This window comes from Prunus persica, chromosome G5 (genome assembly GCF_000346465.2).
Source record: "Prunus persica cultivar Lovell chromosome G5, Prunus_persica_NCBIv2, whole genome shotgun sequence".
Taxonomy (NCBI): Eukaryota; Viridiplantae; Streptophyta; class Magnoliopsida; order Rosales; family Rosaceae; genus Prunus; species Prunus persica.
In genome coordinates, this window is record NC_034013.1 from 11109130 (window position 1) to 11124540 (window position 15411).

General features: G+C 37.0%; 2 protein-coding genes and 5 non-coding genes across 7 annotated transcripts; 3 read left to right on the top strand and 4 right to left on the bottom strand.

Moving 5' to 3' along the window:
* LOC18776543 (BTB/POZ domain-containing protein At1g63850) lies at positions 5479–8499 on the top strand. Its single transcript, XM_020564267.1, has 2 exons — positions 5479–6906; positions 7197–8499. The coding sequence occupies exons 1-2, from the start codon at positions 5917–5919 to the stop codon at positions 8136–8138; spliced, it is 1932 nt and encodes a 643-aa protein (XP_020419856.1). The 5' UTR covers positions 5479–5916; the 3' UTR covers positions 8139–8499.
* TRNAA-AGC lies at positions 9096–9168 on the bottom strand. The gene has a single exon. It is a non-coding gene; the product is annotated as a tRNA-Ala (tRNA).
* TRNAA-AGC lies at positions 9275–9347 on the bottom strand. Its single transcript has one exon. It is a non-coding gene; the product is annotated as a tRNA-Ala (tRNA).
* TRNAA-AGC lies at positions 9453–9525 on the bottom strand. Its single transcript has one exon. It is a non-coding gene; the product is annotated as a tRNA-Ala (tRNA).
* TRNAA-AGC lies at positions 9639–9711 on the top strand. The gene has a single exon. It is a non-coding gene; the product is annotated as a tRNA-Ala (tRNA).
* On the top strand, positions 9817–9889 carry TRNAA-AGC. The gene has a single exon. It is a non-coding gene; the product is annotated as a tRNA-Ala (tRNA).
* LOC18777137 (phosphoglycerate mutase-like protein AT74H) lies at positions 10107–11844 on the bottom strand. Its single transcript, XM_007209497.2, has 5 exons — positions 11137–11844; positions 10928–11047; positions 10639–10852; positions 10470–10550; positions 10107–10374 (listed from the first exon to the last, which is right to left on the bottom strand). Exons 1-5 carry the CDS (start codon positions 11678–11680, stop codon positions 10257–10259), a joined length of 1077 nt encoding a protein of 358 aa, XP_007209559.2. The 5' UTR covers positions 11681–11844; the 3' UTR covers positions 10107–10256.

The window sequence follows — 15411 nt, forward strand, 5'->3', positions numbered from 1 at the left end:
ACTATACATTGAATAAAGCTTTCTTGAAATGGGGTCCAAAACTTGTGTAATATTCTAGTGCTAAATAGTATTTCAACAGCTAGAAAAGATAGGGTAGGGACAAAAGAAGCAAATATATTAAACAGCTACTATATATGAAGAAGGATATTAGTTTCCTTCTTACTGGTAGGGAGATACTCTTCATTCTTATAAATTACAGTTTAACACATATAAAAAAATAATTCCTCAAAAACACAAAAAGAAAAACTTATGCACGCATATCACACTGCGATTGATAGGAATGTAGGAGCTCCTACTTACCTAGTAAGGAGGGAAGTATTTTCATATAACGAATTGTTTAACAATCATTACAGGCTTAATTAATTACTAGCCTTTTCGCGTTTGCAAGAGGTTTTTTTTATAAAAAAAAAAATTATTTTAGAATTAAAAAAGATAATAGATAGTTGTGTTCCATAAAAATAGGATTCATTATCTTATTTTTCATTTTATTTTATTTTATTTTTAATATAAAAAGTGTGAATTTACCATATTATCCTCGTTTAATTAATAATTTCAATTCTTAATATTTGCATTAACCAATGACATTTTCTAATATTTTGAATGTTTCACAATTCTCTACCTTTTACTTTATATATATATAGATAAATTACTTTCAATCATTTTCCACTATATTTTGTTAAAGACTTAAAAGGTATGGCTATCAGCCTAAGCCTATCATCACAGCAAATAAATAAATAATAGAGAAAGCTATTATATTATTTAGAAATGCTTTTTAAGGCTGCTAAAAAGAACTTCCAAACATGCGCTAGGCTTAATCAACATCATGACAAATAATTACAAATATAATATTTTGGTCACATTCCATTTTTGACACATTCTTTAAGGTTAATCAACATCAAGACAAAATAATTACAAAATTCAATTTTTTTAATTTTTAATTTGGTAATGTGGGTCTCAGTATAATTGTGTGAACTTGCAACAAATTTCAGTGATAGATTATTGTCCAGTTTCCATTACTGCCCTGATCCAAAAGAAAGGGACAAGGAACTACCAAACTTATTATTGGTTTTCATTGCCGACAGGTGCTAGTACAGTGGAAAAATATATTGACTTGCAAATTAATAGTGTTAGGTTCGAACTCTCAAAACACTTTAATAGTGTATATGAAAAATCCTTGTAATTTAGAGTATCGTTTGTATTTAAAAAATAAATTAATCATTTGTTTTCATTTAGTAATACAAACCCAAAGAGCACATTCCCTAACAATTATGCTGGACCACCACCATCTTATTATTCCAAAAAACAAAATACAAGAAAAAGAAAGTAAAACTCTAAGGAGTCTTGGGCCCAAATCTTAAAATGTTTTCCTTCTTGCCTTGGCTTTGACTTCTTTTTGGACCTCATTTCTTTTTGCCCCATCAAGTAAAATTGTAGGTAAAGGTAACTATTTTGTTATTGGGTTCGAAGATTAACAAGTCTGTAATCCCAGCCACATATTACACATCCAATGGGCAATGGCTAACCAAGCCTGTATGACATGAGCCCATTTGGTGAGTCATATATAATTATGGGTGGAGTAAACTGTAATTTATTTACTTACCGATTAACCGTAGTAAAGTGTAGGTAATTCATCCCAATTTGATTGTGGGTATAAACCAGTTGTGAATGAGGGATATAAATTTTTATTACTAGAAGAAGAAAATAATTGAATTCTGAAATTTAATTATAAATGTGTAGAGATAAGTGCTCTACCACTAAAGCTATAAACCTCGTCTTATACGCAACAATAACCTCCTCTTTCCGTTTTTTCCTTGGCCAATGATCATCTTTCTTTAATACTATGAAAAGACACACACATAATAAACAGTAGAAGTATCCAAATATTTAGCAAAGATTTAAAAAAAAAAGAAAAAAAAAAAGGAAACTTGAGACATTTTCCAATTGGTAAACTTGCAGGATGCCCTATTTTTGCAGCCACTGATTTGAAGTTTGAATGAAATTACATGTAAATTAACCCAATCCATTGTTCCCATCCCACCACTCACACTTAGCCTTGAAGCCCACTCACTACGTACCCATCTATAATGTCATATGGTGCAGCCCAGCCCACATCTTTATATGAATATTCAAAAGTTAGAATAATATGGCACATAATCCGAGGAAGTAAGGTATTGGAATCTCTCAGCATTAGAGCAACTCCACCCATTTGCCCTTAGCCATGGCAAGGGTGGAGCTAGGGCAAGCACTATTCACGTGAATAGTGGTTGCCCTTGCAAATAGTAAATCGTTTCTCCACCCGTTGCCCTTAGCCATGGCAATTACTATTCACTTTTTTGTTTTTTCCTCCTATTTTTTAATGAAAATAATTAATTTGGGTAATATTTTCAGATAAGATTTTCGGATTCCTACGTGTCAAGACTATTCATAATCAGATAAAATTTTCGGATAAGATATTTGGATTCAAATTTCGGATTAATTTCAAAGTTCAAATTTCAGATAAATTTTTGGGTTCAAATTTCGAATGAATTTCAAAATTCAAAATTCAGATAAATTTGGGTTCAAATTTCGGATGAATTTCAAAATGCTAGATGAAAAAGAGGAAAATGTTGTGTAAAAAGAGTGAATATTAGTAGAAGTATAATGAAATGTAAGAGTATTGGTGTTGAAAGTGAAGGGTATTGATAGGTATTTATAGAAAAAAATATCAAAATTTTTTAGAATTTTTTAGAATTTTTTTTCATATTTTTTTCACCCAAAAAAGCCTCAGCCGTTGGATTAGAAAGGAGAAGCAGATCGGAAGGCACTGAGCGCGACACGTGGCAGCGTACCAGCTAGCTGACGTCAGCGTGACGCCAGCGCTGACGTCAGCACCCTCGTTTTGGACCTGGGGCTGGTTTGGCCTTCGGGCTGGCCCGAGTTGGTGGGTCCCACACCAAACCCGGGCCTGGGCTGCACGCTGGAGCGGAATTTTTTTTTTTTTCTGCCCTTGCCTCGGGCTGGGCTCCTTCGCTGGAGCCACTCTTAGGCAAGTAAAGAACGGGTCGCTCTCTTGCTATGCGAGGAGAGCCGTGCGTCACATTTAAGGTTTTTATTCGCATTCAGTCGATGTCTTCTCTTGTTCAATCATCGTCGCCCTCTCTCTCCTGATCAGAAATTGGTTTGGTTTAGTTTAGACTCGCCTATTCTATTTAGTAAGGGTACTATTTTACGAATCGTTTTTCAATTTCGCTATATTAAAGAAGCGAGTGAAGATTTTTTTTTCGCTGTTGGATTGTATAATATCATTTAAGTTAGTTTCTTCTTTTCCCAAACATGAGTTTTAAGTATTATTTAAGCTAGTCAAGTCCAATGAGGCATACCAAACACAACCTTATATGATTATTCTTTTCATCGAATCACATGATATAAGAGATAAACACATTGACCGGTGATGTGAAAATTTTCTCCTCGAGGACATCTCTATAACCTTGACCTTATAAAAGGTTTTAATGGAGTATTGTTACTAAACCTTACAGAAAAAATGAGAGAATCCATATAAATCAGAACCCGAGGACATTAGCCAACATATTTGGTATGATGTTTGAAAGTGAAAGATTTATAATTGGTTTAGGCTTAGAATATGCAAAAGACACAAGCAAAGGTCTATGCTCTCAAGTGACAAGTCTTAACACACCATGGAAAAAATACGAATGCAAAAGCTAAAAGTGAAGTCTATTCTTATGGGGCCTTTGCCTTTTGAGCCCCAACGAACATTCGACACATCCAACCAAATGCTTGACCAAAAAATAAAGAATGTAGAAATGGTTGTCTTTATTTCTTCAATGAGAGTTAATACTAGTTGTTCAACCTCTGCCACTCCACGAAATCATGCAATTTACCAAAATGAAGGCCACCATTTTTATCTTGGTAATTTTCTCTCACTTTATAGTCAAAGAAGAATAGTGGGTAACCAAAAGTATTAGGGTGGGCCAAGACTTCGTTTAATTCTTACCTTCTTGCTTCTGTTTCTGGTGAGAAAGTAGGGAATTTTCCAATGGTGTTTTCTATACAGCTAAAAGCAAAAATAGCATGACAAAGAGTTTGGTTGAGCCACCCATGAGAGAGATTTTGAAGGAAATTTAATATCAATTTGAGAGAGAGAGAGAGAGAGAGAGAGACACACACACATCAGATGAAACCAGAAAATGCCATGGTATCAAGTAAAGTGAAAGCAGAGATGAACACAATGAGTTGTGGTTGGAAAAGTTTAGTATATCTTTTATAATAATCGAACAACCTTTTTGTCTTCCGTTATAATTTATCAACTAAATAAAATAAATCGATCTAACTTGTGATTTGAGCACCCCCCTCCTTCACTTTCTTCCACTTGTTGATGCAAAGTTTGCACGCCCTTTTGAAGTCAAAAATATATTATACAGTGGAACTTTCATATCAAGTAGCTTGGAAACAAATTAAAGGTATCTTGCTTCCATACCATGCTAATGGATAGTTTCTTCCACACTAATTATCTTTCTCATTATATTTGTCATTCTCGTTGTTAAGATGTGAAGTTCATATAAATAATAGGTTTTTTTTAATCAATATTGTTATTGTTGAAATTCGACATAGTAAGTTAAATACCTACGTGAATTTTCGTTTCTCGAATATGAAAGTGTAATAATACCATTGAAATAGGTTCATCAGATTTATACTTGACACTCTTTATGGAAAATAAGAATATTGTTTCATAGACCAAGAACTTTTTCAAATTGCTTGGGGAATGGCTTATCCCGACCTATAGATATGCTTTAACTTTAGGCTGCTTGTGCAGTTATAGTGGATTATATTACTAGCCTCTGCTTGGTCACTCTCAATCATTTTCAGTCGTTAAAGTGCAACATGAATTTTGTGGGGGGAGAGAGAGAGAGAGAGAGAGGCATAATTCAATACACCAACAAAAACAATAATCTAAATTATTACAGCTTAAACAGTGCAATCCCAACAATAAGTTCCTACTTTAATGACCATTATTAATTAAATTAAAATTAAAATTACTGTGTGAACATGACAGGCAGAAATATCCCATTAAGATATTTTATCCTTTTGGAGACTCAAAAAGAGTGATTGAATATGACATCATGAAACCCATGTCTAAAAAATCATCACAAATAAAATCCTTTTGTACAAATGGAAGCACCCAATGGCCCAAAGGGACCATAAACCATGAGGAGTGCCCCAAAAACTGAAGCAGGCAAGCAGATGCCAAAACCAAGCAAATACCAAAAACAAACATCTGGCACATAGCACAATCAAACCAATCACCAATTGAAGCAAGCAATGAATCACAAAAGACATTGTCACAAGATTGCTGATTCTGCATCAGCATCTGCTGCACAAAGAAAAGAAAAGAAAAGAAACCAAAACCAAAGCCAAAGCCAAAGACTTTGTGGGGCTAACCGGCCATTCATCCTATGCTCTATGTGCCATGCTTCTTCTTCTCCCCCTCCTCTCTTGCCCTTTTTTATTCTGACACTTCCAAAGCTTTTGCTATCAGCGGAGCCAAAGCTTTTGCTATCAGCGGAGCCATCAAGAAAAAGAAATCACAAAAACCTCAGCTTTTCATCTCTTTCTCCTCTAAACTCTCTCTCTGTCAATACTGACAAACAAAGCCAGATATTTAGGACCCTCTCTCTCTCAACTTAAATGCTTTCTCAGTCTCTCATTGCTGTTTTTTTCATCTTTTTTTACTTCTGATCCATCTCGTTTACACCGCCATTTTTAATTCACTTTCTTTGTCAATACCCAAAAGAAAACTAGAAAAATTATACTCCAAAAAAAAAAAAAATCAAAAAAGGATAGACCCATCTCTAAACTAAAGGACAACAGCAACAACAATTATAAGGGACATTACATTTTTTTTGCGATTTTCAATATTTCATGGCAGCTGCAGCCACCACAACTACTAGTACCACTACTCATCTCAAGTCTCAAACAAACCCAACTAAACCCAAACGCCGCAGGTGCCGCCAGACTCATCTCTCTTCCTCACCAGCACCTCCTCCCAACCCGACCCGAAAACTCGACCCGCCCACCATTGTCTCCCCAGAGAGCTCCTGGTGCTGTTTTGCCTTAAAAGACTCGAAACCCTTCTCTGTCCAGCCACGCCCGCAACAACCCATTAACCCGAATCACAAATCCGACCCGGTTCAGGCTTGCCCATCTGGGCCATCTCCTTCTTCTTCGCCATCCTCGTTCCGGATCCGATTCGCGCCGGGCAGTCGCTCTCCGGTCATGGACTTCAGCCCCGCGTTGACTAATGGGCACTCGGGTCAAAATGACTCGTTTAATTCCAGCTTCACCAGATTTAATAGCATGCTCACGGCCGGGTTGTTGAACCCGATGTCGCCGCCGCCGCAGCCCGATAAGACGACCCGGTCCAGCCCGACCCTTTTCGAAATGATGGCCAACGAGCCCGAAATGGCCCAACCCAAGCCCCAGATCCACCAGAATGGCGTCGGTTCGGGAAGCGGGCGCAAAACCCATGTGGGTTTGGTCCAGGATAAGCAGGCGTTGATGATGCAGAGGGTTTCTGATCTCTTGCTGGGGTCTCGGAGCCCCGGGAACCAGTTCAACGACCCGTCGAGCAGTGACATTAAGCTCACGTTGAGTGCCAAAGACGGGTTCAGCGTGTCGATGAATGTGCACCGTCAGATTCTCGTTGCGCACAGTCGGTTCTTCGCGGTGAAGCTCTCGGATAGGTGGGTCAAGCAGCAGAGAACGACGTCATCCTCGTCGCCGTACAATGTGGAGATTGCGGATTGTGATGACGTGGAGGTTTATATCGAGGCTTTGAGGTTGATGTATTGTAAGGATCTGAGGAAGAGGTTGATGAAGGAGGATGTTCCAAAAGTGCTTGGCATTTTGAAGGTAAAGTTCTAATCTTTATTTTGTGTTTAATTTTTTTTTTTTTTTTTTTTTCGGGTTAAGTTGCATATTATGTTTGATCGCTTAGAAAGTGTAGCTTGGTACATAATTAGAACAATTTTAGGTGAGTGGGTTTGTATTTGGAATGAAAATAGATCAAAAGCCAATTGTTCAATTCAACTTTCTTTGTATCTTTTTTAAACTTAAATTTGTCTTTGGATTATTTATTGCAAGCCAAAAAGGACATCCTGATTATGTGAATGATGACATTGTGGGTGTTCCGCGTGCTTTAGGTTTCGGCCGCAATTGGGTTCGATGCGGGTGTTTTATCTTGTTTGGAGTACTTAGAAGCTGCCCCATGGGCTGAGGATGAAGAGGAGAAGGTGGCATCACTGATGTTTGAGCTCCGTCTTGAAGGCGTTGGAGCTGGGGAAGTACTGAAGAGGGTCTCTGTGGAAGTTGCTAATGGAACTGAAGAGGGTAATGACAATGAAGAAGTTCTTTTAAAGCTTCTGCATGTGGTTCTTGAAGGAAAAGATGAGAAGGCAAGGCGTGAGATGAAAGGATTGGTGTCAAAGATGCTTCGTGAGAATTCATCTCATAATGATCTCCGAAAAGAGTCCTTGTACTCAGCTTGTGATGGGTGTTTGCAATTGCTTCGCCACCATTTTTCTCGGGCAGCAGAGTCAGACTTGCAAGATGTGGGGCAGATTGCAAGGCAAGCTGATAATTTGCATTGGATTTTGGATATTTTGATTGACAGACAGATTGCTGAGGATTTCTTAAAAACATGGGCATCTCAAACTGAATTATCTGAGGCACATTCCAAAGTGGCTGCAGTTTATAGGTACGAAGTTAGCAGAGTTACTGCTCGTCTCTTTGTTGGGCTTGGGAAGGGGCAGCTATTGGTTTCCAAGGATGTGAGGTTCTTGCTTTTACGTACTTGGTTGGTGCCATTTTATGATGATTTTGCATGGATGAGGAGGGCGTCAAAAGGCCTGGATAGGCACTCAATCGAGGATGGTCTAAGCAACACAATTCTTACCCTGCCTTTAGCATGGCAACAGGAAATTTTGCTGGCTTGGTTTAATCGGTTCTTGAACTCGGGCGAAGATTGCCCAAATATACAAAGAGGATTCGAAGTTTGGTGGAGGCGAGCCTTTTGGAGGCGGAATGGTGAGCAGGAAAGGTCACGGCCATTACGAATTACAACTGCAACCATTGAGAACTCATAGAAGTTGATAGTTCCACAGTGCAGGGAAAATGGTGCCCTTGGGTTCGGGTCACTATACTCACCTTTCTTCTTAATTGGTTATCTTTTGATCTTCTTACCTTGAAAACCATGGCTGGAACCCCCTAATGGAGTATTTGGCTTTCAGATTGGTGCATGATGTTATGGTTTGGCTGAATGTACCTAGGTTTAGTTGGGAAGATGATAAGACATATTGGTGCATATCGGGGCAATGTTCATATTTTTTTGGGATAAAATTCAGAAATTGCTTGTTTAGTTCGATTTGTTACTTATTTTGGTCTTCCTAGTCATCTTATATGTGACATCATTTATATTGGGTGACATCTAAATAGTGATTGTCTCTCTCTCTCTCTCCCTCTCTCTCTCTCTCTGAAAATAATGTTATTAGCTAACTTGTCTTTGGCATATAACAGTGGACCAAACCTGTTATATGCTCTACTTTGTAATATGCTGGTTTCTATAACCATATTCTCACCATGTTAGTTCTGGACTTAGATTTAGCTATAACTGATTCATTGGCTCAGCAGTGGCGAAATTCGGATCGATTGATGGCTTGTTTCTGGTGTGGTGGTATATATGGATGGAACGAAACAAGAGTGTTTTTTAAAAATTCTAGGAGAAGTAGAGGACTTTGGGGATGGAGTTCGTTTTGGACGTCCATTCGGAGTTGTGTTTCCTTTGAATTCTGGGATGTCTCATTTCATGCTTATTCGTGCTGAATGGAAAATGGAGGTCTCTTAAATTTTGTTTAGATATTCTGCAATGTTACTTTGGCTTTGAATGCACAGCTTGTCCACTGTGTTTGTATTCATATAGTTTTTTCTTCTTCTTTATATTAATAAAATCTGTGCTTCTCATAAAAAATAAAGTTAAAAAAAAACCTTAATTTCTATCAAATAGAGCTAAAAACGTTGGTAAAGCTGAAAAAAGGAAGAGAAAGTGGAGATGCGGGGTATCGATCCCCGTACCTCTCGCATGCTAAGCGAGCGCTCTACCATCTGAGCTACATCCCCTTCTTGAAAGATTAAGTCGTTTTTAGGAGTTTTATTTAACTGTAATAATAATTTCTATCAAGTAGAGTTAAAAGCGTTTGGTAAAGCTTAAAAAAGAACAAGAAAATGGAGATGCGGGGTATCGATCCCCGTACCTCTCGCATGCTAAGCGAGCGCTCTACCATCTGAGCTACATCCCCTTGTTGAAAGATTAAGTCGTTTTTAGGAGTTTTATTTAACTGTAATAATAATTTCTATCAAGTAGAGTTAAAAGCGTTGGTAAAGCTTAAAAAAGAACAAGAAAATGGAGATGCGGGGTATCGATCCCCGTACCTCTCGCATGCTAAGCGAGCGCTCTACCATCTGAGCTACATCCCCTTGTTGAAAGATTAAGTCGTTTTTATTTTTTTTTTAATTTAGCTGTTAATTTTTTGTATTTTTACCTACGATTACGCTGTAAAAAAAAAAAAAAGGACTTAATCTTTCAAGAAGGGGATGTAGCTCAGATGGTAGAGCGCTCGCTTAGCATGCGAGAGGTACGGGGATCGATACCCCGCATCTCCATTTTCTTGTTCTTTTTTAAGCTTTACCAACGCTTTTAACTTTACTTGATAGAAATTATTATTACAGTTAAATAAAACTCCAAAAAAGGACTTAATCTTTCAAGAAGGGGATGTAGCTCAGATGGTAGAGCGCTCGCTTAGCATGCGAGAGGTACGGGGATCGATACCCCGCATCTCCATTTTCTCTTCCTTTTTTAAGCTTTACCAACGTTTTTAGCTCTACTTTCTGACCAGCAAAACCTCTATGAATTATGTTTCATATTTGTCATGGATTTTGAGTTTGTTCTCTGGTTTAAACTTCTCTGTAAAGATAAAGCAGTGAAGCAACATTTTTCACATTAAGCAGATGAAAAATTAGTGGCTTATGTTATGCGTAAAAAAACATCAGACAAAAAAGAAGAAGAAGAAAATACTTGAATTTCTTTTTTTACTGACTTCTGAGGTTCAATTTACAACATGCTACTTCAAATATTACCACATTACATACAGAGTTTCTCCTAAGCTAAATCCTAAGCAACTGCTGTTTCTTACTATATATCATCTTCACTAGCTGCTGTTGATTTTGTTTTCATTTTCATCACCACAATTGTTGGCGAAGTGCGAGAAGAAGGAATTTAGTGTTGGGCAATCATAGTTCAGCTCCCCAGGTTTTGCATATTTTTGCCTGAATTAGAGAACCCACACACCCAAAAAAAAAACACACCAAGGTCAGACTACTAAACAGAAATGAGACCTCATTACAATGAAATTTTGCCTTACCATTCCTGATCACTTAACATTTCATCTGTCAATCCAAATTCCCTTAGCTCTTCTTCTGTGTGGTGCACTAACAAGCTGTACCTGCAGATATCAGAGTTTTCTATAAATGCAGCTTAACTTCTGAGTCTCAATTCCAAATAACACAGCAGCAGAGGATTTAATTAATTACCTTCCACCATAACCTCTTTCCATAACAACCACTCCTCCATTGCCAAAGTTATTCAGCCTCTCAAATTGCTCCACTGTCCATTTGTACCATCTCATGAGAAACACTCTCAGTGTTAGGCCATGTGAAACTATTACCAAGTTAATGTTTGGATTTCTCTCCCCGGGTGGCTGAAATCGACCTATATCGATATCTGCTCTCAATGTTTCTCTGAATCCTGCATTGTCTCAAGAGTTCTTAGGCCTAACATTTCAAACTGATCAATAAATTGACAAAATTGTAGAAGCTATACCTGTAATCCTGTCATAAACATCCGCTGCAGATTCCCCATTAGGAAACCGGTAAAAGAAGCGACCGTAAAGCATTCGAATGGCTTTCTCTACTCTCATCTTCTCCCTGTCCTGAAAATTCCCTTTTCATAGAAAAAATTGCAACAAAGTCTTGTTAACATAGCCTTGTTAAAAGTAGTGTTCCAATTGTTTTTAGTAAATTGACACTTACCGAAGTCTTGCTCTCTTAGCCGAGGCTCCTCTCTCATGCCAGCAATTCTTGAGCGCTCAAATGCTCTTCCTAAACCCTTTAGAGTTTCAACTCCCCTTCTATAAGGGGACACATAAAAGTAGACCTTCCAATTATGCACTTTGTCTTTCTCAATCATTTCCCTGATCCTCTTCCCACATTGCTCAGCATCCTCCAACCCTTTCTCTGTCAGTCCAATCTTTGGATCAGAAACTCTTGTATAAACACTCTCATCTACATTTCCTTCACTCTGCCCGTGTCGAACCAAGATTATCCGGCGCGGTCTAGGAGGGGGTGCTTTAGTACTAGTAGCTGACTTCCTATGCAAGTGCTTTTCAGGAAAACTAGCCAACCCATTACCAGAATGTTCAATGGCCTCCCTCTGGCTCGTACAACATTGGATTGTGTTGAAGCTAAAGACCCCATTTTTCAGTGGCTTACAAAGTGTGAGAGAAAGAGTTGCATTTCTTGGGAAGCAAGAATTGTAACACAAGGAAGCAGAGAAGCAAAACTGAGCCATTGCCATGAGCAGCAGCACTGAACCTTTCTCTCACACTGCAATATTCTGCTGAAATTATATTTATTTATTTATTTTATTTCTTAGCTTGCAAATCCAAGGCAAGTGGTCCTCTGAGCCTCATAATTTCAGAGAAACAGTTCCAATCTTGAGGATGGAGCTTTCAAAATTTCCCATATTAGCGACATCAATCAAATGCCAATTTTCAAAGTGCCTTAGTGTACGATTATAAATTGAACATTATCTGACTCATAAGTTTTTATGTGGTGCAAATTGGGAGGGGACCCTTTTCAGGTTTTGTTGTTTTGTTGTGATAGGGTTATTGGTGGAAACAGAAGGGCACGGTGATAAAGTGATTGTGGAAAAAGGGTTAGGTGCTTCCCTCCCGGGAAGGTGTCTTTTGTCTTTCTGGTGGAAGGGACCTATCTGCATAGTGCCTTTGGGTCCCAGTTGATATGTCTTGTCCCGTGGGATGAGTTATTAAGTGTTTGTCATGCTCTGATTTGCACTGCAATTTTTTTTTGTCCACAAGAACTGAGAATAAAAAAACAGATATAATCCCATTTTGATTCTTGGAAACTTCAACAGGAAGGAAATTGTTATGGTGCCTACAATTTAATTCTTCATTTGTTCTTTCAAATTTAACCAATTTTAATTTCCTTTTTGTTTTGTCTAAAATGATGAAAATAAGTCATCAGTGAGTTGTAGACCAGTGAAGGTTCGAACCCCTAGCAACTATGTATGCTCGTAAAACCCTCCTCCCCTGTAGTTTAAACCGTCGCTCATATTAAAAAACACAAAAAGGCAAAATCAGTCTAATGGATAAACCCTTTTGCTTTGAAGAGTAGCTCGGCCTGATTTTGTATGGATCTATATATTTTATGGGCTTCCTTTCCCTTCCTTAACATGGGGAAGCCCTTTTTTGGAGTTGTATAAATAAGAACACAATTTTGGGCTTAGGTTTGAGAGTGTACATTTTCCAGGGTAAGCCCATATTTGATGTGAATCAAAGGTAAGAAAAGTTTGCGATCATAGGTTAATATTAGTCAACTGTTCAAATCATTTGTTACGCATGGAAGTTGTAGGTCAAGTTCCTTTAGCACCAGCCAATCATTTATATCTTTCTTCTAGTGATTCTGAAAATCCCAAGTCGATGTTTGGTGGCGACTTTAAATCCCTAAAACCAAATTCTTTAGTCAACAAAGACATATTACACCTTTATAAGATTAGGTATGAGGTCCTATTCTCTAGACCAAAAAAATCTATAGACTAGTCGTTAAGCAAACTAATCTCCTATTAAAACTTTAATTATCATATTCATGATATATGGGTAGACTAAGAATTTCTTGTTAGCCCTTGACCATGACTAAATATATACTATACTAAACTTTGGTCAGTCCATGGAAATAAAGTATATAATGTTACCACAATAATTCATCAACATATGGGACATAATCCTAGAAACCCATCAAAAGGTTGGTCTAGGTTGTCCTCCACACTATCTATATGGCCCTGCTTCTGCAGTTGTGCCCTAAAGGATAAGGTACTATTCCAACATGCATATGCAATAAACCACACTAAAACACAATTGGTTTCTTGTCCTTGTCAGGACAAAAGAATAGTCCCCCTATTCTCTTTCTTGGTCAAAAATCAAAGGGGTAGGAGGTTTTTTTTGTTGTTGGTGGCATACTGTGCTAAGGTGTAGTGGAAGTTCGAATTTGAAATCATTGGTATGCAAGTCGAGGTCTTTTTCTACTAGGCTAGACCGATTTATGTGTAGTGATGAAGCAGCCTTGAGGAAAACTATGGGCTGTAAAATTAACCACCTATAATCTCTCCTTATTGTTTTCTATGCATTCTTGCACCTTGTTTTTGTCTCTAATATACGCAAGCTGTGTTCTAGGCCTTCCATGTGCAAAAGTTGCATTGTAAACCTCTATATATATTGGTAAAAACACCAAAGAATTTTGATAAAATTGTTCTGGAAAAGGCTATGTGCCCTTTTTATTTGCTAAAAGTGATGTTCATTGACAGAGATGTTTTCGATTATTTAGAGGAGCTAGCATGTAGGAGTATAAGTAGCAACAAACAAGAACTTTCCATTTGAATTCTCATCTTAGCGAACAATGAATAAAGTAATTCAAGATTGACCCTTGGGATTTTTGGGATTTTTGACAAAATGCTTAATGTAGACAGTAATGCATATTTTAGGTTTCATTTTCTACCCAGCTTAAACACACAAAAAGTAAATAAAAAGGTTATTAGGGGATGTTAATTTAAGACATATTATTATGAAACCAAAAACCGTTAAGAGGAAATTTATAGCTAGAATTAGCACAATGCCTATGAATAAAAAATCAAAAATAAAAAAGACCCACTAGTGTAGTGGTTTGGAGCAATTACTTCTCTAGGCAAAATTTTGGGTTCGAGTCCTAGCATACAGGATTAAACATATAAAAGATATTGATATTTATCAAAGAGAAGAGGATTCAAATTTGGGATCTACTCTTTTCATATTGGGAAGAGCAAAGCAATACAACTAGACTAGGAGCTAGTTGTTACATAAAAATGTACAGAAAACAACTTCAAATTGATATTGTTGCTATTGTGGAAATTGATAAATTTAAATAATAGTATCTTCAATTTAATTCTTGGGTGAATTCAAATTTGTTCATCAAACGATGTCCCGATATACGTGCCAATGTCTAGTTGAGAATAAATGAGGCTACATTTGAATCGAATGAAACACTACCATATATTTGATAGACATAGTTTGGTGAATAAATTTGATGACCAAAGCAGTACTCACAAGAAATGATATATAAAAAGAGCTCCAAACAGGATTGTGAAGAGGGTTAGAAACCAAGACCTTAAGTCAAGCAGCCCACTTGCGTTAAACTACAAACAAATAATATATGATTAAATTAATTTGAAAAATAAGTATTATTATTATACACATAAAATAGTAGCTTTCATTGGATAATTAGGTTAATTTTAATAATAATCATCCAATAACAAGGGTATTAAGGTCTCTTAAGAAACTTGTTGTGATTGCCAACCCAAAAAGATTAGTATATCCAAGATAATACATGCAAGCAAAATTAACTTATTAGTGAGATTCAGCTCAACCATCAACAATATAAGGGTGGAGAGAAAAAAACGAAACAAGTCTACATGTTAAGAGACAGATTTGCAAATCAGACAAGAAGCTAAAGGCTACTTATTTCTTTTGTGTTTTTGTCATTTTGATCGACTTTAGTCTTGTTGCTGACTCATCTTTCTTGCAATTACAAAGAAAAATATTTTAGATATCTTTTTTTTCTTTCTTTGGTATCTTAGAAAGAAAAAAAAAGGTGATTTTCTAAGATATTTGTAGTTTTATTTATGGACTACATAACGCAACGAGATATAAGAAATGGAGAGATTGAACGATAACCCTACAAATAATGATGTCCCTCGATCAACTCTGCAATGTGTTGTACATCACTACAGTTCATGCAATGCAACATTTAGGGTAGGACAAAAAAGTGATATATCTTAAGTTGAATCTTCGCTGCATTTGAATTGAAGTCAACGGAAAATTATTAGCAAGTCACAGAGTTCTTGGACTTGAAAAACTGGCTCCGATCTTTTGATTGTATCCGCAGTCAAACTTGGAAAATTTAAAGCTGATGTATTGTTATTAATTGCTCTATCTCTTTGATTTTTTCTGTTTTTGTTTCTGTGGCTCTGCAAAAGTG